Source organism: Pan paniscus, chromosome 4 (genome assembly GCF_029289425.2).
Source record: "Pan paniscus chromosome 4, NHGRI_mPanPan1-v2.0_pri, whole genome shotgun sequence".
Taxonomy (NCBI): Eukaryota; Metazoa; Chordata; class Mammalia; order Primates; family Hominidae; genus Pan; species Pan paniscus.
The window spans coordinates 47,905,663-47,927,292 of NC_073253.2; the positions used below are offsets into that span (position 1 = coordinate 47,905,663).

A 21,630-nucleotide genomic window follows, 5' to 3' on the forward strand; every position below is an offset into this window, starting at 1 on the left:
ATTTAAAATCCACAGGCACTTCAAATTACGGCACGAAAAACACAGACTATTTCTATCTTCTCTGGAATTTTAACAAAAATTAGTAATAAGTAAAATAAAACTCAGTTGCAACATTTCTCGCTTTTTAGTTAAAAATATAAAAACAAACACCATCATTGTAATGAAACTGTCATTGGTCTACATTAGAAGCGAATTTTCCCTTTACATTTTAAATATGCCATTCTGTCATCAACTCTTCAATTCACCTCATAATGCCAATTTTTATAAAACTGCTTTCACCTAGATTTACTAAGTGCCTATTCTCAGCTACCATAATTCTGCTTCCTTACTCATATCTTTCCCCAGAAAACCTTTAAGTTCTAGCTTCCTTCATTAACAAGCGAAAGGTTGCTTCCACGATCTTTCTCCAGATGTATAAAATCACATGCTATGATTATAATTTCCTATGTTCAAATAACTATACCAGGTGGAGATTTGCAAAAAGTGAAGAAGATTGTGAGGAGGAAGACTGAAAGAACAAAACATAATCTTACATTTCTTGCTTCAGTATTGTTATAATGACAAGATAACAGAAAATTCACATGTAACTATTGAGCACATAATGTCAATGGCATAACAGTTTTAGAAAAGGGTACAAAAATGAAAAGCTGTGCATTGGAAAAATTCAATTACAGATGATATCCTGGAAAATTTAAATTTTAAAACAATTTTAGGAAAATGTGAGTGATACAGATATGTAATAAAAAAGAAAATATACTGTCATGTCAAAAAGTGTCTCCACCTCAACTCTATAGTTAATACTGACAACTGTGCTATACTCATACACTTTAGAAATCTCAGAAATAAAACTGCATCCTAGAATAAGATCTAGCTGCCTATCTCAAGGAGAAAACATAAACAATATCCCTCATATTTTCTCCCATCTGTTTCTAAAATTCATTTGTATTGAACTCATTTTACTTTCTCCTCTCCTCAAAGGAAAAGTAAAACATCTTTTGTGTTCTTGGTACTGTGCCCTCCAGTATTCTTTAGGTAGCATTAAATTTCACTTAACTATATATCTAAAACAACAGCTCTTTCCATTGCTCTAATCTTTGATATAGTCATATAACCTAAATGCACATGACTTTGTAATACTTAAAACTATATCCTCTTGTTTGTGAGGTCTCAAAGTTATAATCAAGCAAAAACCATTAGGAAAGAGAAAGAAATAAAGAGCATCCAAATTGGAAAATAAGAAGTCAAAATTAGTCTTGTTCACAGACAACATGTATCTTATACCTAGAAAAATCTAAGGACTCCACCAAAAAACTGTTAGAACTGATAAACAAATTAAGTAAAGTTGAAGGATATAAAATCAGCATGTGAAAATCAGGAGGATTTACATATGCCAACAGCAAACAATCTGAAAAATCAAGAAAGCATTCCCATTTACAGTAGTTACAAAAAATATAACATACCAGCCAGGTGCAGTGGCTCACGCCTGTAATCCCAGCACTTTGGGAGGCCGAGGCAGGCGCATCATGAGGTCAGGATATCGAGACCATCCTGGCTAACATGGTGAAACCCTGTCTCTACTAAAAATACAAAAATTAGCCAGGTGTAGTGGCGGGCACCTGTAGTCCCAGCTACTCAGGAGGCTGAGGCAGGAGAATGGCGTGGACCCGGGAGATAGAGCTTGCAGTGAGCCAAGATCATGCCACTGCACTCCAACCTGGGTGACAGAGCAAGACTTCATCACACACACAAAAAATAAATAAAAAAATAAATATCTATATGTGTGTGTGTGTGTATATATAATATATATATCAATTTATTCTTAGGTATATACATATAAAATACCTAAGAATCAATGTAAAGATGTGAAAGATCTATACAAGAAAAACTATAAAACTCTGATGTAAGAAATTAAAGAGGACACAAAAAAATGGAAAGATACTCCATGCTCATGGATTAGGATAATTAAAACGACAATACTACCCAAAGCAATGTACAGATTCAATGTCATCCCTATCAAAACACTGACATTCTTAACAGAAATATTTTTAAAATCCTAAAATGTATACAGAACCACAAGAAAAGACTCCAAATAACCACAGTGATGCTAAGCAAAAAGAACAAAGTTGAAGGCATCACACTACTAGACTTCAAATTGTACTACAAAGCCATAGTAATCAAAACAGCATGGTATATAGGCACACAGACCAATGGAAAGGAATTGAGAACCCAGACATAAATCCATGCATTTACAGCCAAGTCATCCTAGAAAAAGGCGCCAAGAAGATAAAATGGGGAAAAGACAGTTTCTTCAATAATTGATGCTGGGAAACTCGATAACTATATGCAGAAAAATGAAACTAGGCCTCTATCTCTCACCATACACACAAATTAAACCACAATGGATCAAAGACTTAAATCTAACACCTGAAACTATGAAGCTACCAGAAGAAAACACTGGAGAATGCTAATTCTCAATATAAATATCAAGGATACTGGTTTGGGCAAAGATTTTTTTGTGTAAGACCTCAAAACCACAGGCAATAAAAGCAACAAAAATAGACAAATGGGATTACAGCAAGCTAAAAAACTGCACAGGAAACAATCAACAAAATGAACAAACCACAGAATGGGAGAAATATTTGCAAAGTATCCATCTGACAGGAATTAATACTTAGAATATATAAAAAGCTTCAACAAATCAATAGCAAAAAAAAAAAAAAATTCTATTGTAAAATGCACCAGAGATCTGAATAGACATTTCTCAAAAGAAGACGTGCAAATGACAAACAGGCATATGAAAAAATGATCATCACTAATCAGAGAAAACTACAATGAAATATCATCTTGCCCTAGTTAAAATGGCTTATATCAAAAAAGACAGGCAATAATAGATGCCAGCAAGGATGTGAACAAAGAGGAATCTCTGAACACTGTTGGTGGGAATATAAATTAATATAGCCACTATGGAGAACAGTATAGAAGTTCCTAAAAAAAATTAAAAATAGAACTATCACATAATCCAGCAATTCCACTATTGGGTATATATACAAAAGAAAGGAAATCAGTACACTGAAGGGTTATCTGAACTCCTATGTCTATGGCAGCACTATTCACAATAGCCAAAATATGGAATCAATTTAAGTAACCATCAACAGAAAAATGGATAAAGTATGGTACATATACACAATGGAATATTATTCAGCCATAAAAGAGGCTGCCTGCAGTAACATGGGTTGATCAGGAGGCCATTACATTAAGTGAAATAAGCCAAGCAGAGACAGATAAATATTGCATGTACTCACTCACGTGTGCGAGCTAAAAAAAGATCCCAAGCCGGGTGTGGTGGCTCACGCCTGTAATCCCAGCACTCTGGGAAGCCGAGGAGGGCGGGTCATTTGAGGCCAGGAGTTCGAGACCAGTCTGACCAACACAGCAAAACCCCGTCTCTACCAAAAATACAAAAAATTAGCCAGACGTGGTGGTATATGCTTATAGTCCCAGCCACTCTGGAGGCTGAGAAACAAGAATTGCTTTAACTTGGGGGGCGGAGGGTGCAGTGAACCGAGATCATGCCACTGCACTCAAGCCTGGGCGGCAGAGAGAGACTCCGTCTCAAAAAAAAAAAAAAAAAAAAAGATCTCATGAAGATAAGAGTAGAATGGTGATGACCAGAGGCTGAGGAGGGTAGTGGGGAGGAAAGAATGAAGGGGAAAGAATATAAATGTATTTATTACCACTGAACTGTACACATAAAAATGGTAAAGACAGTAAATTTTACACATATTTTACCTCAATAAAAACGTATTAAAAAGGCTACAATCATATCTTAAAAGGAGAAAAGAATATTTGCAAATTCACTGAGAGTCTAATTTGAATCTCTAAAAGGTGTTAAAATCAGTTAATTGCCTATGATATCACATAGTAATTGTAGGCTTAGCTATCACAGTAAACAATTTACATCTTGTTATTCAAATCTCTTAGAAACCAGTCACATTTTTAGCTAAGGAACTATCACTGAGAGTATCAAATCTGTAATGTATACATATCTTTTTGAATTTTAATATGGATAATTTGACTTTAACTTATACTCACAATCATCACTATAAACATTCATCCATGCATTGAACAATTACTCAAAACACTGTCTTTTGGAATAAAAAACAGACACAGTCTCTGTCCTCACAGATAATCAAGGGAAACCAAGGGGAAGATACACATGCACATACATGCAGGTTATATGCTGGTCAGGGAAGAAGAGAGTGACATATAATAAAAACAGATACATTAACATTATCCAGCAAATACTGTAACAGATATAAATATGTCATAGAAGCTGAGTAAACAGAACAACTCCTGGGGTAACTGGAGATGTTTTCCTTCTCAAGAGGTGAGAAGTTTGATTGTTTGTTTTGAGCCAGGGTCTCACTCTGTTCTTATGCTGGAATGCAGTGGTACAATCATTGCACACTACAAGTGCAAACTCTTGGACTCAAGCGATCCTCACTCCTCAGCCTCCAGAGTAGCTGGGACTATAGTTACATGCTGCTGTGCCCGGCTAATTTTTTAATTTTCTATAGAGATGGGGGTCTCGCTTTGTTGCCCAGGCTGGGTGGGCAAATCTTGATGATGCGATTTCAACATGAGTTGGCAAATTTTTTCTGTAAAGGGCCAGACAGTAAATATTTTAGGTCCTGTACACCTAAAAAATTTTAGGGCCTACAGTGATAGAGCAGTGATAACCACTCTAACACCAACAACAGATGCATACAGTAGTGACAACTACTTTATCACTGTAAAGCAAAAGTAGCCACAGACAATATGAACATGAATGTATGTGGCTGTGTTCCAACGAAACTTTTGTTTACAAAAATTGACAGTGGGCCAGATTTAATCATAGACTGTAGTTTGCCAACCCTTAAAATGTAACACTATAGCAATGCATTCACAGTGTTTTAAGATATTTGGTCAATAAAAGGCCACAGACTACAGTGAATTTCGAGTTTGTAGACCTGTTTCTTTTATAATTAAATCTTTTTATTTGCTCCTGGATTGCCATCTCTTGTTGTTAGCTTATCATTAGGGAACCAATCATCACATTTCTAATTTACAATACACTACATAGCCAGACAATCAAGTTCTACCGTTACCAGGCTTCACATGAAGATCCTATGGATCTTTCTAATGAGCACTATGTGTATGAACTTTAGTAGACGAACCTGGGATTTCTGATTTCTATTCAGTATTGAGGTGGGCTTTACATATTTATTATTTTGACTTTTATGTCACACACAAGACTGCATTTCAGACAGCTATAAATCATTACCAACACAGTACCACGTTAAGCACCAACAACAGACACATACATTTTAATATTTTAACACCATTAATTAAATATGATGACCCCACAGTCAGGATTTACAAATAATTTGCACCACATTTTAGGTAATAAAAATTTACATTTTTAAAGACTTAATCATTCAAAATTATAAATTAAGTTTTTTAGCACCTTTACTTACTTAGGCAACATTTTTAACTGGTTTTCTCTAAGCTCTAATATTTGGAGTTTAGTTAATCTGCAATACAAAAAACAAATCATGTATCTAGGACAAAGACAATGAATTTAATAAATTAATTTCATATTCTAATGTTTTAAAGGAAGCAATGTAATTGTGTAATTACTAATTGCAAAGTAATATATTAAAAATTACAGAACATAAAATACAAAGGAAGAAAAGACTTATTTTTGCTCCTCAAAATTGTGGTCAGAGGAAAAGGGTTAGCACTTCCACACATTTTCAAAGCGACAAAGTGATTATCCCAAAGTATCAATCCTCCAGAATTTCATACCTTTTACCAAAAATGCTCACAAAAATTAACTCTTGGTAGATTCAAGAACAATAATGCAACTCTAAAGTGCTGCTCTGAGAGGAAATAACGAAACAAAAGGAGGAGGAGAAATCCTCTGGCACTTCATTGATGTACATTCCACTAAAACTAGAGAGAAAATGAGCAGATTAAGTGATGCAAATGCCAGATACAGAAGAGGAATCTGACAAGTACATCAATGATTTTTAGATAAAAGATGGCTACAAAATTAACATTTAGTTGGCTAGCATTTTCTCTAGTAGTTAAACTCAGTAATAACTGCATATCTATTATACATTCAACTGTTTGTTTAAAAAATTACTCAGAGACTTGAGGGTGGCAGGGAGATGATGAGGTCGCCCCCAGAAACAGATTCTCTTTTCTTAAGAATTTTGATTCCAGGGGAGAAGACAGATAAATCAATTATTAAATCATTTTAGAATGCTAAGAATATAGCATTCAGTGTCTCAAGCATACAGAAATTAACCCCATTGAAACGCCCTGTTTTGGCCACCTAAGAAAACTTTTTTTTTTCTTTCAAACTCTCACTGATTATTGTTTACTTGGAAAAATTAAGTTAAAGCCACCAAAGAAACTATAAAAGTCACAATGCTTGGGAATAATTTAAAAAGAGCCTATGAAACTGTAATGAGTAGTACTACCAAAGCAGCTTATAGTTTCGTAAACTTTATAAGAGCTAATAATAAAACGTTTTAGAAGAAACCATAATTTACCTGCCAAAATTTGCTGGCAAGAACTCAAGAAAAGCATCATTCAGATACAACTGGGTTAGGTTTAACAGCTGAGAAAATCCATCAGGGAGCCTACATAAAATACCAGAATTTAAGTTAAGTTCATGTAAGAAATTCAGTCTTTTATTAAAATCTAAGACTCTCATAAGATATTTTCCCAACAGATAGAAAACAGTCGCTTCTGTTATGAGTGGCTACTTTTGAGAGCCCCTTCAAAGATTTGCCTTTTATAATAACCTACTTGTTTCAATGTATCTTCATCACTTTGTAAACAGAAAATGAGGTAATATTTGTTTTAATAATGTAAAATCTGAACAAAACAGTCAACTATGAATGAGCCACAATACATAAAAATATATTTAGGGTATAACTCTGAAATCAGCAGGCACTCTTGAAATCTGTCTTATCTACTCTCAATTCAAAGGACTAGAAAAGAATTTCTAAACCTTGGCAGAGAAGTTTTGGGCTGAATAATTCTTTGTTGTACATAGGCTGTCCTGTGCACTGTAGGATGTTTAGCTACAACACTGATCTCTACAAACTAGATGCCAATAGTGTGCATGCATGCACACAAATACCCCACTGTGAAAACCAAAAATGTATCCAGAAACTGCCAAAAGTCTGCTGGGGAATGAGAGCCCCCAGTTGAGAACCACTGGTTTAGATTACTTTCAATTTCAATATTTGGCTCCTAAATAATTTTAAGATTATACGATTTTATAATAAGCAAATGAAAAGAAAAAACATTTAAAGCTGAATGACGTTAGGGCCATGTAACAACCTACGTGTGTTAGCTTTACGTCTATTTTTTGTTGATTATGAAACAAGATCTAGAATTTGATACTAGAGCAATATTTTCAAATGAAGAGGCTATACATAATCTTTACATGTTGGTTCTGGATTGCTATGCTTCTTTCTAGTCACCTTTTGCTTCACCATTCAATTTTTCCAAAATTTAACAGCCTTGGTGCCAGGAAAACTTTGTTTACAGTCATCACCATCATAAATGGACATTCACAATCTTCTGATACACTGCAACCAATCATATAGTTTTTTCTTTTTTTGTTATTGTTTTGTTTCTGTTTCCTGTTGTTTTGCCTTCTGTTAAAACTGCGAAGAAACTTTTGGTTTCCTTTATTGTTTTCAAAAGTTTGAAGGTACCACACACCTGATTTGAAGGCAAAGACACTCCTCTAGGGTGTAAATAACACAGAGTGAGGAAATGTGGATTCTACTCTCATTTCTGACATTAATTATCTGTGAGACTTGGAGCAAAACACTCTCACTATCTCTTTGGGATCACAAATTTACCTCAGTAGTACATGGGGTTAGAATGATTATTTAAAAGATTACTTTTTAACTCTAAAATTGAAATTTTGTATAGACTTAAGATTGATATAAAATTTTTGTTAAAATATGTACAATAATATCTACTAGTTTCATAATTGTTTTATTCACAAAAGTAATTTATAATTCACCTGAGAACTTACTTGGAAATAGGGTTTACACTGGCCTCCACAATTGTCAAAACTTTACAATTTTTTATATTTTCTGGAAATTCCTGTATTCCTAGAAAACAAACAACGATCAAATTAAAAGATCTATTACAAAGGACAAAATAATAACAGTAACAATAATATATGCCTTCCAGATTCTAAAGTAATATACCAATTAACAAGGAACCAGATGAACTGACAACATCAATGTGAACTAAACAATGACCTGCACAACAATTTCTTTATCTTTCCTCCTTTTATTTGCCTCTTTATAACTGCTAATTACTTTAATTGGTTTTTACCTTTCTTTCCTTCTGAAAATTAGTGCCTTCTACATGTGATGTTAAGGACCTAAATTGTAGAACATTTAACATTCTTTCTGTTTCTCTCACTTTAAAAAAAAAGGACCGTTTTTCATTATTTTTATTTGTTTTTAAGAGGGAGTCTTGATCTGTTGCCCAGGCTGGAGTACAGTGGGGCGAACTAGGCTCAGTGCAACCTCTGCCTCCTGGGTTCAAGTGATTCTCCTGCCTCAGCCTCCTGAATAGCTGAGATTACAGGCGCCCGCCACCATGCCCAGCTAATTTTTGTATTTCAGTAGAGACGGGGTTTCACCATGCTGGTCAGACTGGTCTCGAACTCCTGACCTCAGGTGATCCACCCACCTCGATCTCCCAAAGTGCTGAGATTACAGGCTTGAGCCACCCCACAGGCCAAGGATTGTTTTTTTAAATGCTGGGCTCTTGATTGAGCTGGTTCCTAATATACATAAGCAAAGCTGAAAATAAAGCTGCAGATAGAAGAGGAAGACAGTCTACATCAGATATGCCAGTGGATATGCCTGAAGGCAGCACTGTCCACCCTAAGATAATGAAACATTTTTTCTTTCCTGCACCTATCCTGTTTTTCCTAACTATATTTATATTCCCCTTTCTCAACCTTTTCCCTTCACGTAACCCAATGTCATGCTAAAAATATGATAACTGCTTTAAAATGCAGTGATTTCTGAATACTATGATAGATATATTCAATAGATCTATTAGACATTTCAGCTTTGGAGTATCCTAGACCAGTGCTTTTCCAGCCAAATGAGATAAAGGATTATGGTTTTTAAATTTTCCAATCTGTTGTGGACCAATACACTTACAAAATACTGTACAACTGGAATAACATCAAACTGCAGTGAAAGATTCTGAGCATTTACTCATTCCTTGAAATTATCACAGCCAAAATAAAGTAATAAATAATTTGTGGACTACCATTGGTCCACAGATCAACTTTAAAAAGCACCGTTCTAATCTAGACTAAAGGAATGCTAATAAAAAACATTTAAGACATTCCAAAAATGAATTTTATATAGCCTGTGTTTGTAAGATCCATTGCTCCATTAACATGATATGATTAACAGGATTGTCATTAGAGAACCATTTCAGACCCTTTCAACTTTATCACTACATGATTTTAAGTAAACAACTTTACCACAATATCATATATAGAATGTCAGGTGATGAAAAATGAATGATGCAAAACCACCAAATAGGAAATGACACAGTAGTAACTGTTTCAGTCAAAACTCATCAATGCATGCTAAAACTAGTGGGTAAAAGTATGATGAAAAACAGGGTATTAATAGAGACTCAAAAGATTATTTCCACAAGACACTTGGCAATTAAAAAGGAAAAATTCACTTCACAGTAGAGAAATCTGACAAGCACCACCTTAACCTTCAAAATTGCTTGAAAGTTGGCATCATCAGTTAACATCATCATCATGTGGCAACTAATCTGAGATGTACTCACAAACAATATCATATCACTTTGGAGTATACTTGCCAAAAACACACAACCTGAATTTAATCATAAGTAAGCACCAAACGAATCCAAATTAAGTAAAATTCTGTCAAATAAATGGCCAATAACTTTCAAAACTATCAAGGTCAAAAAACGACAAAGGAAGACTAAGGAAGTAATGAGAGGAAGACTAAGGACCCATGAGACCTAACAAATAAATGCAATAAGTGAAAGTAACAAGTGTTTGTGAGGATGTCAAGAAATTGGGAACTATACACATTGCTGGTAAGAATGCAAACTGATATACCCACTATGGAAAGTAGTTTGGTGGTTGTTCAAAATGCTAAACACAGAATTTTTAACTGGCACTGTTTCGGACTACTAATTCATTTTAATGTTGCATTCCCTGGTCTTTTCAGTTTTCTACTTCTTACATTGATTTTGGTAATTTATTTTTCACTTAATCTAAGTTTTAAAATTTAGTAGCTTTGTATCATTTATTCTTCCCCTTTTGAGTGGAAAAAAGTCATTTTTAATAAAAAGATGATAAAATAGGAATGTGGGAGATGTTTCTTTTGAAGATGGGAGACAGGAATTTTCTTACTGGTAAAACAAACTTGGCAATCCTATTCCAAGCCTCCAAATTAACACTGAACACTGATCTACAAGACATTCTTTTTACTTAGAATGCTCTTCCTCCCAGCAAAACCAGTAGGATCTTCTGAAAGCCTATCCTGATCTCTAAACTCAATGAAATTTAACTCTCCAAAGAGTTCAATTATGCATTTTATGGCATTTTTACAATTGTTTACTTTGTAGTACCTGTGTACTCTTTGTATTATTGCTAGGTTTTATTTAGATTGACTCAATTCTCCACTTTAAGTACATGTTACTATTCAGCACATTGTACCTTTGTACAACAAATGTTTGCTGAATTTCACTTACCTACCATCTTCTTTTCTCTCATTCATTTACATACAAAATACTTAACATTATTGAATTTTTCCTTAGGAGTGAAATCTTTATCAGTTCTTCGAGGAACAATTGTCTTTAAGTGATCATTCCATTAAGGATGCATTAAAATGATGCTCCTAATATATTACAAGAGCGTCCCTTTGCTGAACTGACTAAATATTTTTTAAATGAAAGGGCAATGTCTGCTGCTGCAGAGCCTAGGGAGAGCATGTAGCAGTGCCTGGTGGCAGTGGGGCTAGAATTCTAGGGTACATGTCGTGCTCAGACGCCAATGTGGAGTTGTGGAGTTACAGAGTAAGCAGAGGGAGTTTTGAATTACTGTGAAAAAGTTGCACTGAAAATTTTTGTATTTTTTTAAAGTCATTCTGTGGAAATGTTTGCATTTCTCTTGGGTAAATACCTAAGACTGGAATTGCTGAGTTAATTATATGTCTACTGATGTGGTGGATGACACTGATTTTCAAGTAATGATCCGACCTTGAAAACATGGAATGGATTTGGTTGTGGTGCATAATTCTTAATACTTTTTAAGAAGTAAAACATTCCATGTTTGGGTGGAGCAAGAAAACATTCTATACAGTTCTCACTGGCATTCAAATTCATTTTAAAATTTAGCTAAATATCTCATCTTTATTGGTTGTTATTAAAATCTATACAGTATTTCAAAATAGCCAAGTAAAAGATATTATTTCCAGGAGTTATAGTATTTTTAGTACATGATAAAGTCTATCTAAAGAAAAAAGACCTAAGACTATATAATATGTTCTACTGATCTAAAATACCATATAGAGAACAATTTCAAGAGCTTTAAATTACAAATATTGTGTTTAATTCCTATAAAAATGTATTTATTAGCTTAATGTTATTTAGTGGAAATTAATGCTTGGATCATCTCCCACAAATACAAAAGAATACTTCATAATTATTTATTTATTTAGCGATGGAGTCTCACACTGTTGCCCAGACTGGAGTGCAGTGGCGCGATCTCAGCTCACTGCAAGCTCCGCCTCCCGTATTCACACCATTCTCCTGCCTCAGCCTCCTAAGTAGCTGGGACTATAGGCGCCCGCCACCACGCCCGGCTAATTTTTTATATTAGGGGTTTTATATATGGGGTTTCACCATGTCACCCAGGATGGTCTCGATCTCCTGACCTCGTGATCCCCCCACCTCAGCCTCCCAAAGTGTTGGGATTACAGGTGTGAGCCACCGTGCCTGGCCCTGAATACTTCATACTTTTTATATTATAAAGTACTTTATTCCATAGCATGTGGTTTATAAAAAGTACTCCACAAATGCCTGTGAAATTACAAATTCTAAATTACTACTGGCTTTCAGACACATAGTAGTAATTTTGCCCTAAGCAAATAGTTTTGAAACACTGGTTTTCTACTTTTGAAAATTGCTAGCAATGTGTTTAGTCTGACTTCAGTTCCTACCACATACATTTGTAGGTTCTAAATCTGTATCTCCAGTTCCCACCTCCCTCCTTAGCTGCTGCTAAGAATTTTCAAATGCCCATTAGATTTTGTTCACATGCCTCAAACTCAACCTATCCCAAGCTGAAATTACCTATCTTCAAAGTTATTCAGCAAATGTGTTAGTATCAGACACTATGCTATATACCATAGATATTTAAGGCACAGTCCTTTTTCATGAGAAGCTAAAATGCAATAAGGAAAACAAACATTTTCATTTGACTAGCTTCTCCCCCCTTAGTAGTGTTCCTTCTCAGTAGCTTTTGCATTTTCTCTTCTTCCAGATCTGTTAAATGTTGGGTACAACCAGGGCTCATTCTTTTTTTTTGTTTTTTATTATACTTTAAGTTTTAGGGTACATGTGCACAACGTGCAGGTTTGTTACATATGTATACATGTGCCATGCTGGTGTGCTGCACCCATTAACTCGTCATTTAACATTAGGTATATCTCCTAATGCTATCCCTCCCCCCTCCCCCAACCCCACGACAGGCCCTGGTATGTGATGTTCCCCTCCCTGTGCCCAAGTGTTCTCATTGTTCAATTCCCACCTATGAGTGAGAACATGCAGTGTTTGGTTCCCTGTCCCTGTGATAGTTTTCTGAGAATGATGGTTTTCAGCTTCACCCATGTCCCTACAAAGGACATGAATTCATCATTTTTTATGGCTGCACAGTATTCCATGGTGTATATGTGCCACATTTTCTTAATCCAGTCTATCATTGTTGGACATTTGCGTTGGTTCCAAGTCTTTGCTATTGTGAAGAGTGCCGCAATAAACATACATGTGCATGTGTCTTAATAGCAGCATGATTTATAATCCTTTGGGTATATACCCAGTAATGGGATGGCTAGGTCAAATGGTATTTCTAGTTCTAGATCCCTGAGGAATCGCCACACTGACTTCCACAATGGTTGAACTAGTTTACAGTCCCACCAACAGTGTAAAAGTGTTCCTATTTCTCCCCATCCTCTCCAGCACCTGTTGTTTCCTGACTTTTTAATGATTGCCATTCTAACTGGTGTGAGATGGTATCTCATTGTGGTTTTGATTTGCATTTCTCTGATGGCCAGTGATGAGAAGCATTTTTTCATGTGTCTTTTCGCTGCATAAATGTCTTCTTTGGAAAAGTGTCTGTTCATATCCTTCGCCCACGTTGTGATGGGGTTGTTTTTTTCTTGTGAAGTTTTTGAGTTCATTGTAGATTCTGGATATTAGCCCTTTGTCAGATGAGTAGATTGCAAAAATTTTCTCCCATTCTGTAGGTTGCCTGTTCACTTTGATGGTAGTTTCTTTTGCTGTGCAGAAGCTCTTTAGTTTAATTAGATCCCATTTGTCAATTTTGGCTTTTGTTGCCATTGCTTTTGGTGTTTTAGACATGAAGTCCTTGCCCATGCCTATGTCCTGAATGGTATTGCCTAGGTTTTCTTCTAGGGTTTTTATGGTTTTAGGTCTAACATGTAAGTCTTTAATCCATCGTGAATTAATTTTCGTATAAGGTGTAAGGAAGGGATCCAGTTTCAGCTTTCTACATATGGCTAGCCAGTTTTCCCAGCACCATTTATTAAGTAGGGAATTCTTTCCCCGTTGCTTGTTTTTGTCAGGTTTGTCAAATATCAGATAGTTGTAGGTATGTGGCATTATTTCTGAGGGCTCTGTTCTGTTCCATTGGTCTTTATCTCTGTTTTGGTATCAGTACTATGCTGTTTTAGTTACTGTAGCCTTGTAGTATAGTTTGAAGTCAGGTAGCTTGATGGCTCCAGCTTTGTTCTTTTCTCTTAGGATTGACTTGGCGATGCGGGCTCTTTTTTGGTTCCATATGAACTTTAAAGTAGTTTTTTTTTTGCAATTCTGTGAAGAAAGTCATTGGTAGCTTGATGGGGATGGCACTGAATCTATAAATTACCTTGGGCAGTATGGCCATTTTCACGATATTGATTCTTCCCACCCATGAGCATGGAATGTTCTTCCATTTGTTTGTATGCTCTTTTATTTCATTGAGTAGTGGTTTGTAGTTCTCCTTGAAGAGGTCCTTCACGTCCCTTGTAAGTTGGATTCCTAGGTATTTTATTCCCTTTGAAGCAATTGTGAATGGGAGTTCACTCATGATTTGGCTGTTTGTCTGTTACTGGTGTATAAGAATGCCTGTGATTTTTGCACATTGATTTTGTATCCTGAGACTTTGCTGAAGTTGCTTATCAGCTTAAGGAGATTTTGGGCTGAGACGATGGGGTCTTCCAGATATATAATCATGTCATCTGTAAATAGGGACAATTTGACTTCCTCTTTTCCTAACTGAATACCCTTTATTTCCTTCTCCTGCCTGATTGCCCAACCAGGGCTCATTTTTTAGCCTTCTTTTTATTGACAATCATGCCCTTGGCGAATGCATCTAATCTCAGGCTTTAAATATCCATATGGTGACAACTCCCAAATATTTATCTCTAGCACAGTTTTTCTCTTTACTAAACTCCAGACCCCTATGAACAACTAGATCTCAAAAAAACTGAGCTCCTGATTTTTTCTATTAAAAATTACAACTCCCACAGATTTCCACATCTCAACTGATGGCAACTCTGTCCTTCCAAGGGCATGACCAAAATCACTGAGGGCATCCTTGACTCTTCTCTCACATCCCACATCCGATCCGTCGTATACTGCTATTGATTCCACCTTCAAGCATATCCAGGGGCTGTCCTCATCTCACTATGTCCATCACTATCACCTCAGATGACTGAAACAGCATTTGAACTGGTTGTTTTTCACCCACATGCCCACAGTCCCTGTCTATATATATATAGACAGATTAAACTTAAACACAAGTCACATCATGCTCTGAATTATCTATTCAAAACTTTCCAAGTGACTCTATTCTACTGACGGTAAATGTCAAAGTGCATACAAATGCCTCCAAGGCTCTTCATTAGCTGCTCCTGTAAATCCCCACCTCCCTGGCTTCTATTCCTATTGCACTCCCATCTTGCTCACACTGTTTTAGTTACCCCGGGAACAGTCCTCACACATGCTATAGATGCTCACACCTTACACAATAGCTTCTGGTACAACCTTACCTTAGTTATTCACATGGCTTCAAGTTTTTGCTCAAGGCCTACCCTCAACAACTGTGTTACCTACTCTCCAAAGATGGCTCATTTTATCCTTACAGATAAAGTACACAGGGGCAGGGTGCAGTGGCTCATGCATGTAATACCAGCACTTTGGAAGGCTGAGGTGGGCAGATCATTTGAGGTCACGATTTCGAGGCCAGCCTGGCCAACATGGCGAAAACCCGTGTAAACTGAAAATACCAAAAAAAATTAGCCAGATATGGTGGCCTGCACCTGTAGTCTCAGCTACTTGGGAGGCTGAGGTACAAGAATTGCTTGAACCTGGGAGGTGGAGACTGCAGTGCGCTGAGATCGCACCACTGTACTGCAGCCTGGGTGATGGAGATTCTGTCTCAACTCACACATACACACACGTGCGCACGCACACACGCACACACAGACTGAATTTTATCACAATTTACTTCTTAATTCTCTGTCAACTATCTGTTCTTTTCTAATTATCACGACTTCAATAAATAATGCTTCTTCTTTGACGTATACTTCTTTAGTAACAAAATTCTGCTGGCCAGGCATGGTGGCTCACGCCTGTATTCCCACTACTTTGGGAGGCCAAGGTATTGGGAGTACTGTTTGAGGCCAAGGAGTTCAAGACCAGCCTGGGCAACATGGCAAAACCCCATCTCTTAAATTAAAAAAAAAAAAAAAAAAAAAATAGCCGAGCATGGTGGTGCGCACCTGTAGTCCCAGCTACTCAGGAGGATGAGGGGGAAGCCTCCCTGAGTCCAAGAGTTCGGGATGCAGTGAGCTATGATCATGCCACTGTACTCCAGCCTGGGCAACAAACAGAGCGAGACGCCGCCTCTTAAAAAAAAAAAAAAAAAAAAAAAAGACAGCTGCTCCAATGTAAAATGAAGCTCTAGATTAGATATCATAAAACACAAATGTCTTCTTCAAATCACTCTCACTTAGTTACAGAAGAACTCTCTCTCTTTACTTCTGAGAAAGAGAAAACCCCTTCTGACACCTAGGAGCTGGCCTGGTACTATCACTAGTCCTTGGTCTTAATACAAACAAGCCCTGGCATTCAGATGGAGGCCTCAGTGTTCTCCTGCTGAACAAAACTATTTCACAGAACATCAATATCACACCAATCCATTCTGTAACCATGATATATCAAGACAAAAACACATTTATAATCATGTCTGAAAAAAGACAAAATATGATATTGTCCAAGCCAAAAAATACCAAACAGCACCTTTTCCCAGATAATAAGTGACTGATGTATTGTTTACGGATTACAGCTTTAGTTCTACTCTAATCAACTTCTCTATAGATAACATTAAGATACCCAATCATAGAATTACCCCACTTCTTGACAGCATCCCATCCACAGCAAACCGTTATTTTCTGAAACCTTCCCAATATCACCAAGCAAAAGCCCAAATCCTGTATTTTTTTTTACACCTTCTGCGACCCTCATGAATCCCAATAATATGAGTTTTTGCTCACCATGAAGTAATAAACACAAACTGTTCAACTGCAGGTGAGTCCCTGGTGGTCTCTGCCAGGCAGGTGTCAACATCCCACTGTCCCAGTTGTTGAATTTAAGTCAACAGGAGTCCCTTACTGTTCCTGCACTCCAAAGGCAATGATTACCATACTACAGAATAAAACACTCGAGTTCTGGTCAAAACTAACCGGAAATTGCAAACTCAAATGATGATAGCTTCCAGAGGATAACACATGTATGATTTGGACCAGATATAACACAACAAATAATAATGCCTATGCTATGGTAGGGCACAAATGAGTGCACACTCCAGTTAACAGTCTACATTTATCAAAACACTTGGCAGTGGCCAGAAATCACCAGTCTAAACATGGACAGTGTAAAACATGGTTTTCCTTCTTTCATTATCTTAAATAAAGTGATTTATTAAAACAGCTGGGCTCAAAACGTCAACTACAAAGCAAAATGGCAATTTTAGAAATTTAAAACACAAGAGCAACATACCGTAACTTCCCCATCAATCTGTAATATCCTCTTAATCAATTTAACTTCTTTTAGTTTAATGTGAAAAGGCTTTTCCACTAGTTTGTCCCCAATCATCAGATTTTCTCAAGTTAAAAGAACTGCTTTCTGCTTTGACCACAAACTTTCAATTCACTCTTCCTGGGCTTTTTGACTCAACTAAAAAGAAATACCTTGGTTAACCTCGCTAGTATTGCCATATTAGACAGAAGGATCTGAGCTACTCTTTCTGGTTTCTCTGCCTTGTAATCCCTGGCATTTTATTCAGTATGTTCATATAAGAGAATTAATAGCTACACGGTTTTTCTTTTATCTCCCCTCCCCACCAGCTTTCCCCATCAACCACTTTGACAGAATGTTTTAATCACATCATCTCAGTCTTCCCTACAAGAAAAGCCATTTGATTGCAACAGCAGATCATTTCTCTAATACTGGTTGCTATTTGCAATGGCTTGGGATAGCAGCTTAGAGAACTTTTTATAACTTTAAAAAGTGTACATGCACACATTATGTTTATTGCAGCACTATTTATAATAGCAAAAACTTAGAACCAACTCAAATGCCCATCAATGACAGATTGGATAAAGAAAATGTGGCACATAATACACCATGGAATATTATGCAGCCATAAAAAAGAATGGGTTCATGTCCTTTGCCGGGACATGGATAAAGCTGGAAACCATCATCCTCAGCAAACTAACACAGGAACAGAAAATCAAACGCCGCATGTTCTTGCTCATAAGTGGGAGTTGAACAATCAGAATACATGGACGCAGGGAGGGGAACATCACACACTGGGGCCTGATGGGGAGTGAGGGGAAAGTGGAGGGATAGCATTAGGACAAACACCTAATGCATGTGAAACTTAAAACCTAGATGACGGGTTGATAGGTGCAGCAAACCACCATGGCACGTGTATACCTATGTAACAAACCTGCACGTTCAGCACATGTATCCCAGAACTTAGAGTAAAATAAAATAAAATAAAATAAAAAGCATACATACAGTAAACCAAAACTCGAGAAAAGAAAGAGCAAATTAAGACCCAGAACAAATTAACATTCCAGTTTTATCATAGACTGTAAAAGAAAAAACTGAATTTCTTGATAAATACAAATATTAAATCCCTTAGAATTATATACTTCCTAGACTGATCCATTTCATGTGTTTAACAATCTTACAGATGAACTAACAAATTCAGATTAAGTCCCCAGTTTAATAACCAGACCAATAAACAGAGAAGCAAAGAATAGAGGCCATTTCTTTTTATTCCTAAACCATGCTAACTTACCAAATGAAAAACACTGATAAGAACTACATAAAAAATCAGAAACTATCACAGCCTAAAAGCCAAAAGCCTAAAAGCAAGTGCTTTTAAAGAAATACAGCTTGATGATATGATGAATAACAAAGTATGCCACAAGTTTCCTGCCTCCTTCCAAACAGTGCACAACAGCTAATGAATCTGAAAACTGTACCTAGCATATTATGATAAACTTAAATATTAGACTGAAATGATATAAAAACCTAAAAGGAGAAAACACTAGAGCTTAAATATAAGCAAAACAGTAATAGCTTATATTATTAAATTTTAATAATTTCATGAAATTACATTTTAATAATTTCAAAATATTACATTTGCTTAAATGTACTAACCTTTCTTTTAAGCAGTCTATTATCAAATCAAAAATGCAACAAAATTCAAATTTCTAACATCCAGCCACATCGACCTAATATGCAACCTAATATGTGTGCTTTATTAATTTTTTTTCAACACAATAGACCTATACAAACATACATATTAGGGTTGAATACTACAGGTTGATTAAAATTATCTCAGCTCTCTAAAAGTAAAATGGGTTAAATACACCACTTATGAAGAATATAAGATGAGGAATTAAAATAACTAGAATTTTTACTTGGCAAGGTAACTTCTGACACTATCATAGTCTCTTGTCTCCTTTCAGCTAGCCTTGTTATGAACAATGAAGTGAAGTTTCACTTAGACATTAATTCAAGACTAAAAGGAGAGAAAATACAAGTAACAAGTAAAATGCAAAAAAACCAATTCTGCAAGTTAAAGAATAGATATGGTCCCTTCTATGTGAGGAATCATATAACAAGAACAGACCAATTTAATTTTTAGTCAAATAAACTAAGACTTATTGGCAGCAATAAATAACGTCATTCCTCCTTGAGGAAGAACACTTAAGTACTTTTCCTAAATCTTTTGATCACATAAAGATTATCTCCAACGCCTCAAAAACATTCACAGGTTGAAATAATTGTTTAAAAGTTTTCAATATAGTAGAAGCAACAACAAAATGCTAAACTAGAAAGGTAAAAGAGCTACTCTGCAGTCTAATAGGTTGCCTAACTCTACAACATGTAATTCTTTAAATAGTTATACAAAAGCCTAGGATATTAATTTAATGATGCTGTAGGGTTAGAACATAGCCATAATTCCACCATTCTCATTTTAGAGTAATAAACATGAGGTTAATCCATTTTCATGAAGCATATATGCAAGTTATTTTCATTACTGAGCCAAGCAATACTTCTATACCATAAAGACTGATAGCAAAGTTTACCCAATACATACAATTTCAGATGCATACGATTTTTAATCAATACCCAAATTATCTTGAGTCCCTTTCCTTATACCTTAACAACTCCCATTGAAAAAGATCAGAAAGATACTCCTTTAGGATGAAAAGGTAGATGTGATGATTTCTAAAGTGGCAATAATTCTAGAATTCTATAATACTCTGGATTAATGTATCTGTCAACATATGTAGAGATACTCCTTTAGGATGAAAAGGTAGATATGATGACAACTAAAGTGACAATAATTCTAGAATTCTATAATACTGTGGATTATGTGTCAACATCCATAGAAATCTGATGGTAATCAAATTCATTTACTTTGGAATGTATCAGGCACCACCAAGCACTAATACTAAGTACTAGGGATGGAAACACAAATTTCACACTGCCCTCAAGGAAAAGTCTGAAACGGCAGACATTTAGCCTGAATAAAATAATGAGAGGAAAAGTCACACAAATCAAAAGCCAACTGATCTAAACACTTCAAAAATGGAAATTGTCATGAAAATCATGAGCAAACTGTTCCTGATTTAAAAGGACCAGAGACACAACAACTAAATGCTTTACATGATCTTTAACTTGTAAGGAGGGATATGCAGAAGGGGCCTAAAGAGTTTAAAAGAGCATTATTAGGCAACAGGGGAATTGTGATGTTAAATTTCTCGAGAGTGATAATGATGTTGTGGTTATTCCGATTCCCCTGTTCTTAGGGGATGCATATTTAAACATTTAGGAGTGAAGACATGATGCCTCCAACTTAAATTTAAATAAGCTTAGCAAAAAGACTTTTGTTTTTATTTATTTATTCATTTGAGATGGAGTCTCTCTCTTGTCGCTGGAGTGCAATGGCACAATCTCGGCTCACTGCCACCTCTGCCTCCCGAGCTCAAGCAATTCTCCTGCCTCAGACTCCCAAGTAGCTGGGATTATAGGCGTCCGCCACCAAGCCTGGCTTATTTTTTGCATTTTTAGTAGAGACGGGGTTTCACCACATTCGCCAGGCTGGTCACAAACTCCTGACCTCAGGTAATCTGCTCACCTTGGCCTCCCACAATGCTGGGATTACAGGGGTGAGCCACCACGCACAGCCAAAAAGACATTTTATATAAGCAATGATATGCATATATCTTTTTCCTGAACATATTTAAATTCACATACATGAAAAAGAAAAGTAAGACAAATGTAACAAAATGCTAACAACTGGTGAAGCCATGTGTGTTCTTTTACCTTTTACACATGTTTCTTATTTGGGCATAATTTTTTTTTTTTTTGAGACAGGGTCTTGCTCTATTTTCCAGGCTGGAGTGCCATGGCATGATCACGGCTTACCGCAGCCTTGACTTCCCAGGCTCAAGCAATCCTCCCACAACAGCCTGAAGTAGTCGGAACCACAGGCACATGCCACCATGTGCAGCTAAGTTTATGATTTTTTGTAGAAACAAGGTTTTGCTATGTTGCCCAGGCTGATCTCAAACTCCTGAGCTCAAGGGATCCTTCCACCTCGACCTCCCAAAGTGCTGGGATTACAGGTGTGACCCACTGGGCCTGGCCAAAAATTTTTAAGAT

The 21,630-nt window shown here is 36.3% G+C and overlaps 1 protein-coding gene across 9 annotated transcripts in view; it reads right to left on the reverse strand.

Annotated features, from left to right (window-relative positions):
* Positions 1–21,630, reverse strand: part of ERBIN (erbb2 interacting protein) — a 151,062-nt gene that overhangs the window by 59,901 nt on the left and 69,531 nt on the right. For all 9 annotated transcript variants that reach the window (XM_008952780.5, XM_008952779.5, XM_063604434.1 and 6 more), the window contains 3 exons: positions 8,108–8,186; positions 6,600–6,689; positions 5,517–5,573 (listed from right to left, as the gene is read on the reverse strand). In XM_008952780.5, the coding sequence (XP_008951028.1) occupies positions 5,517–5,573; positions 6,600–6,689; positions 8,108–8,186 (226 nt within the window). The remainder of the gene's footprint in view (positions 1–5,516; positions 5,574–6,599; positions 6,690–8,107; positions 8,187–21,630) is intronic.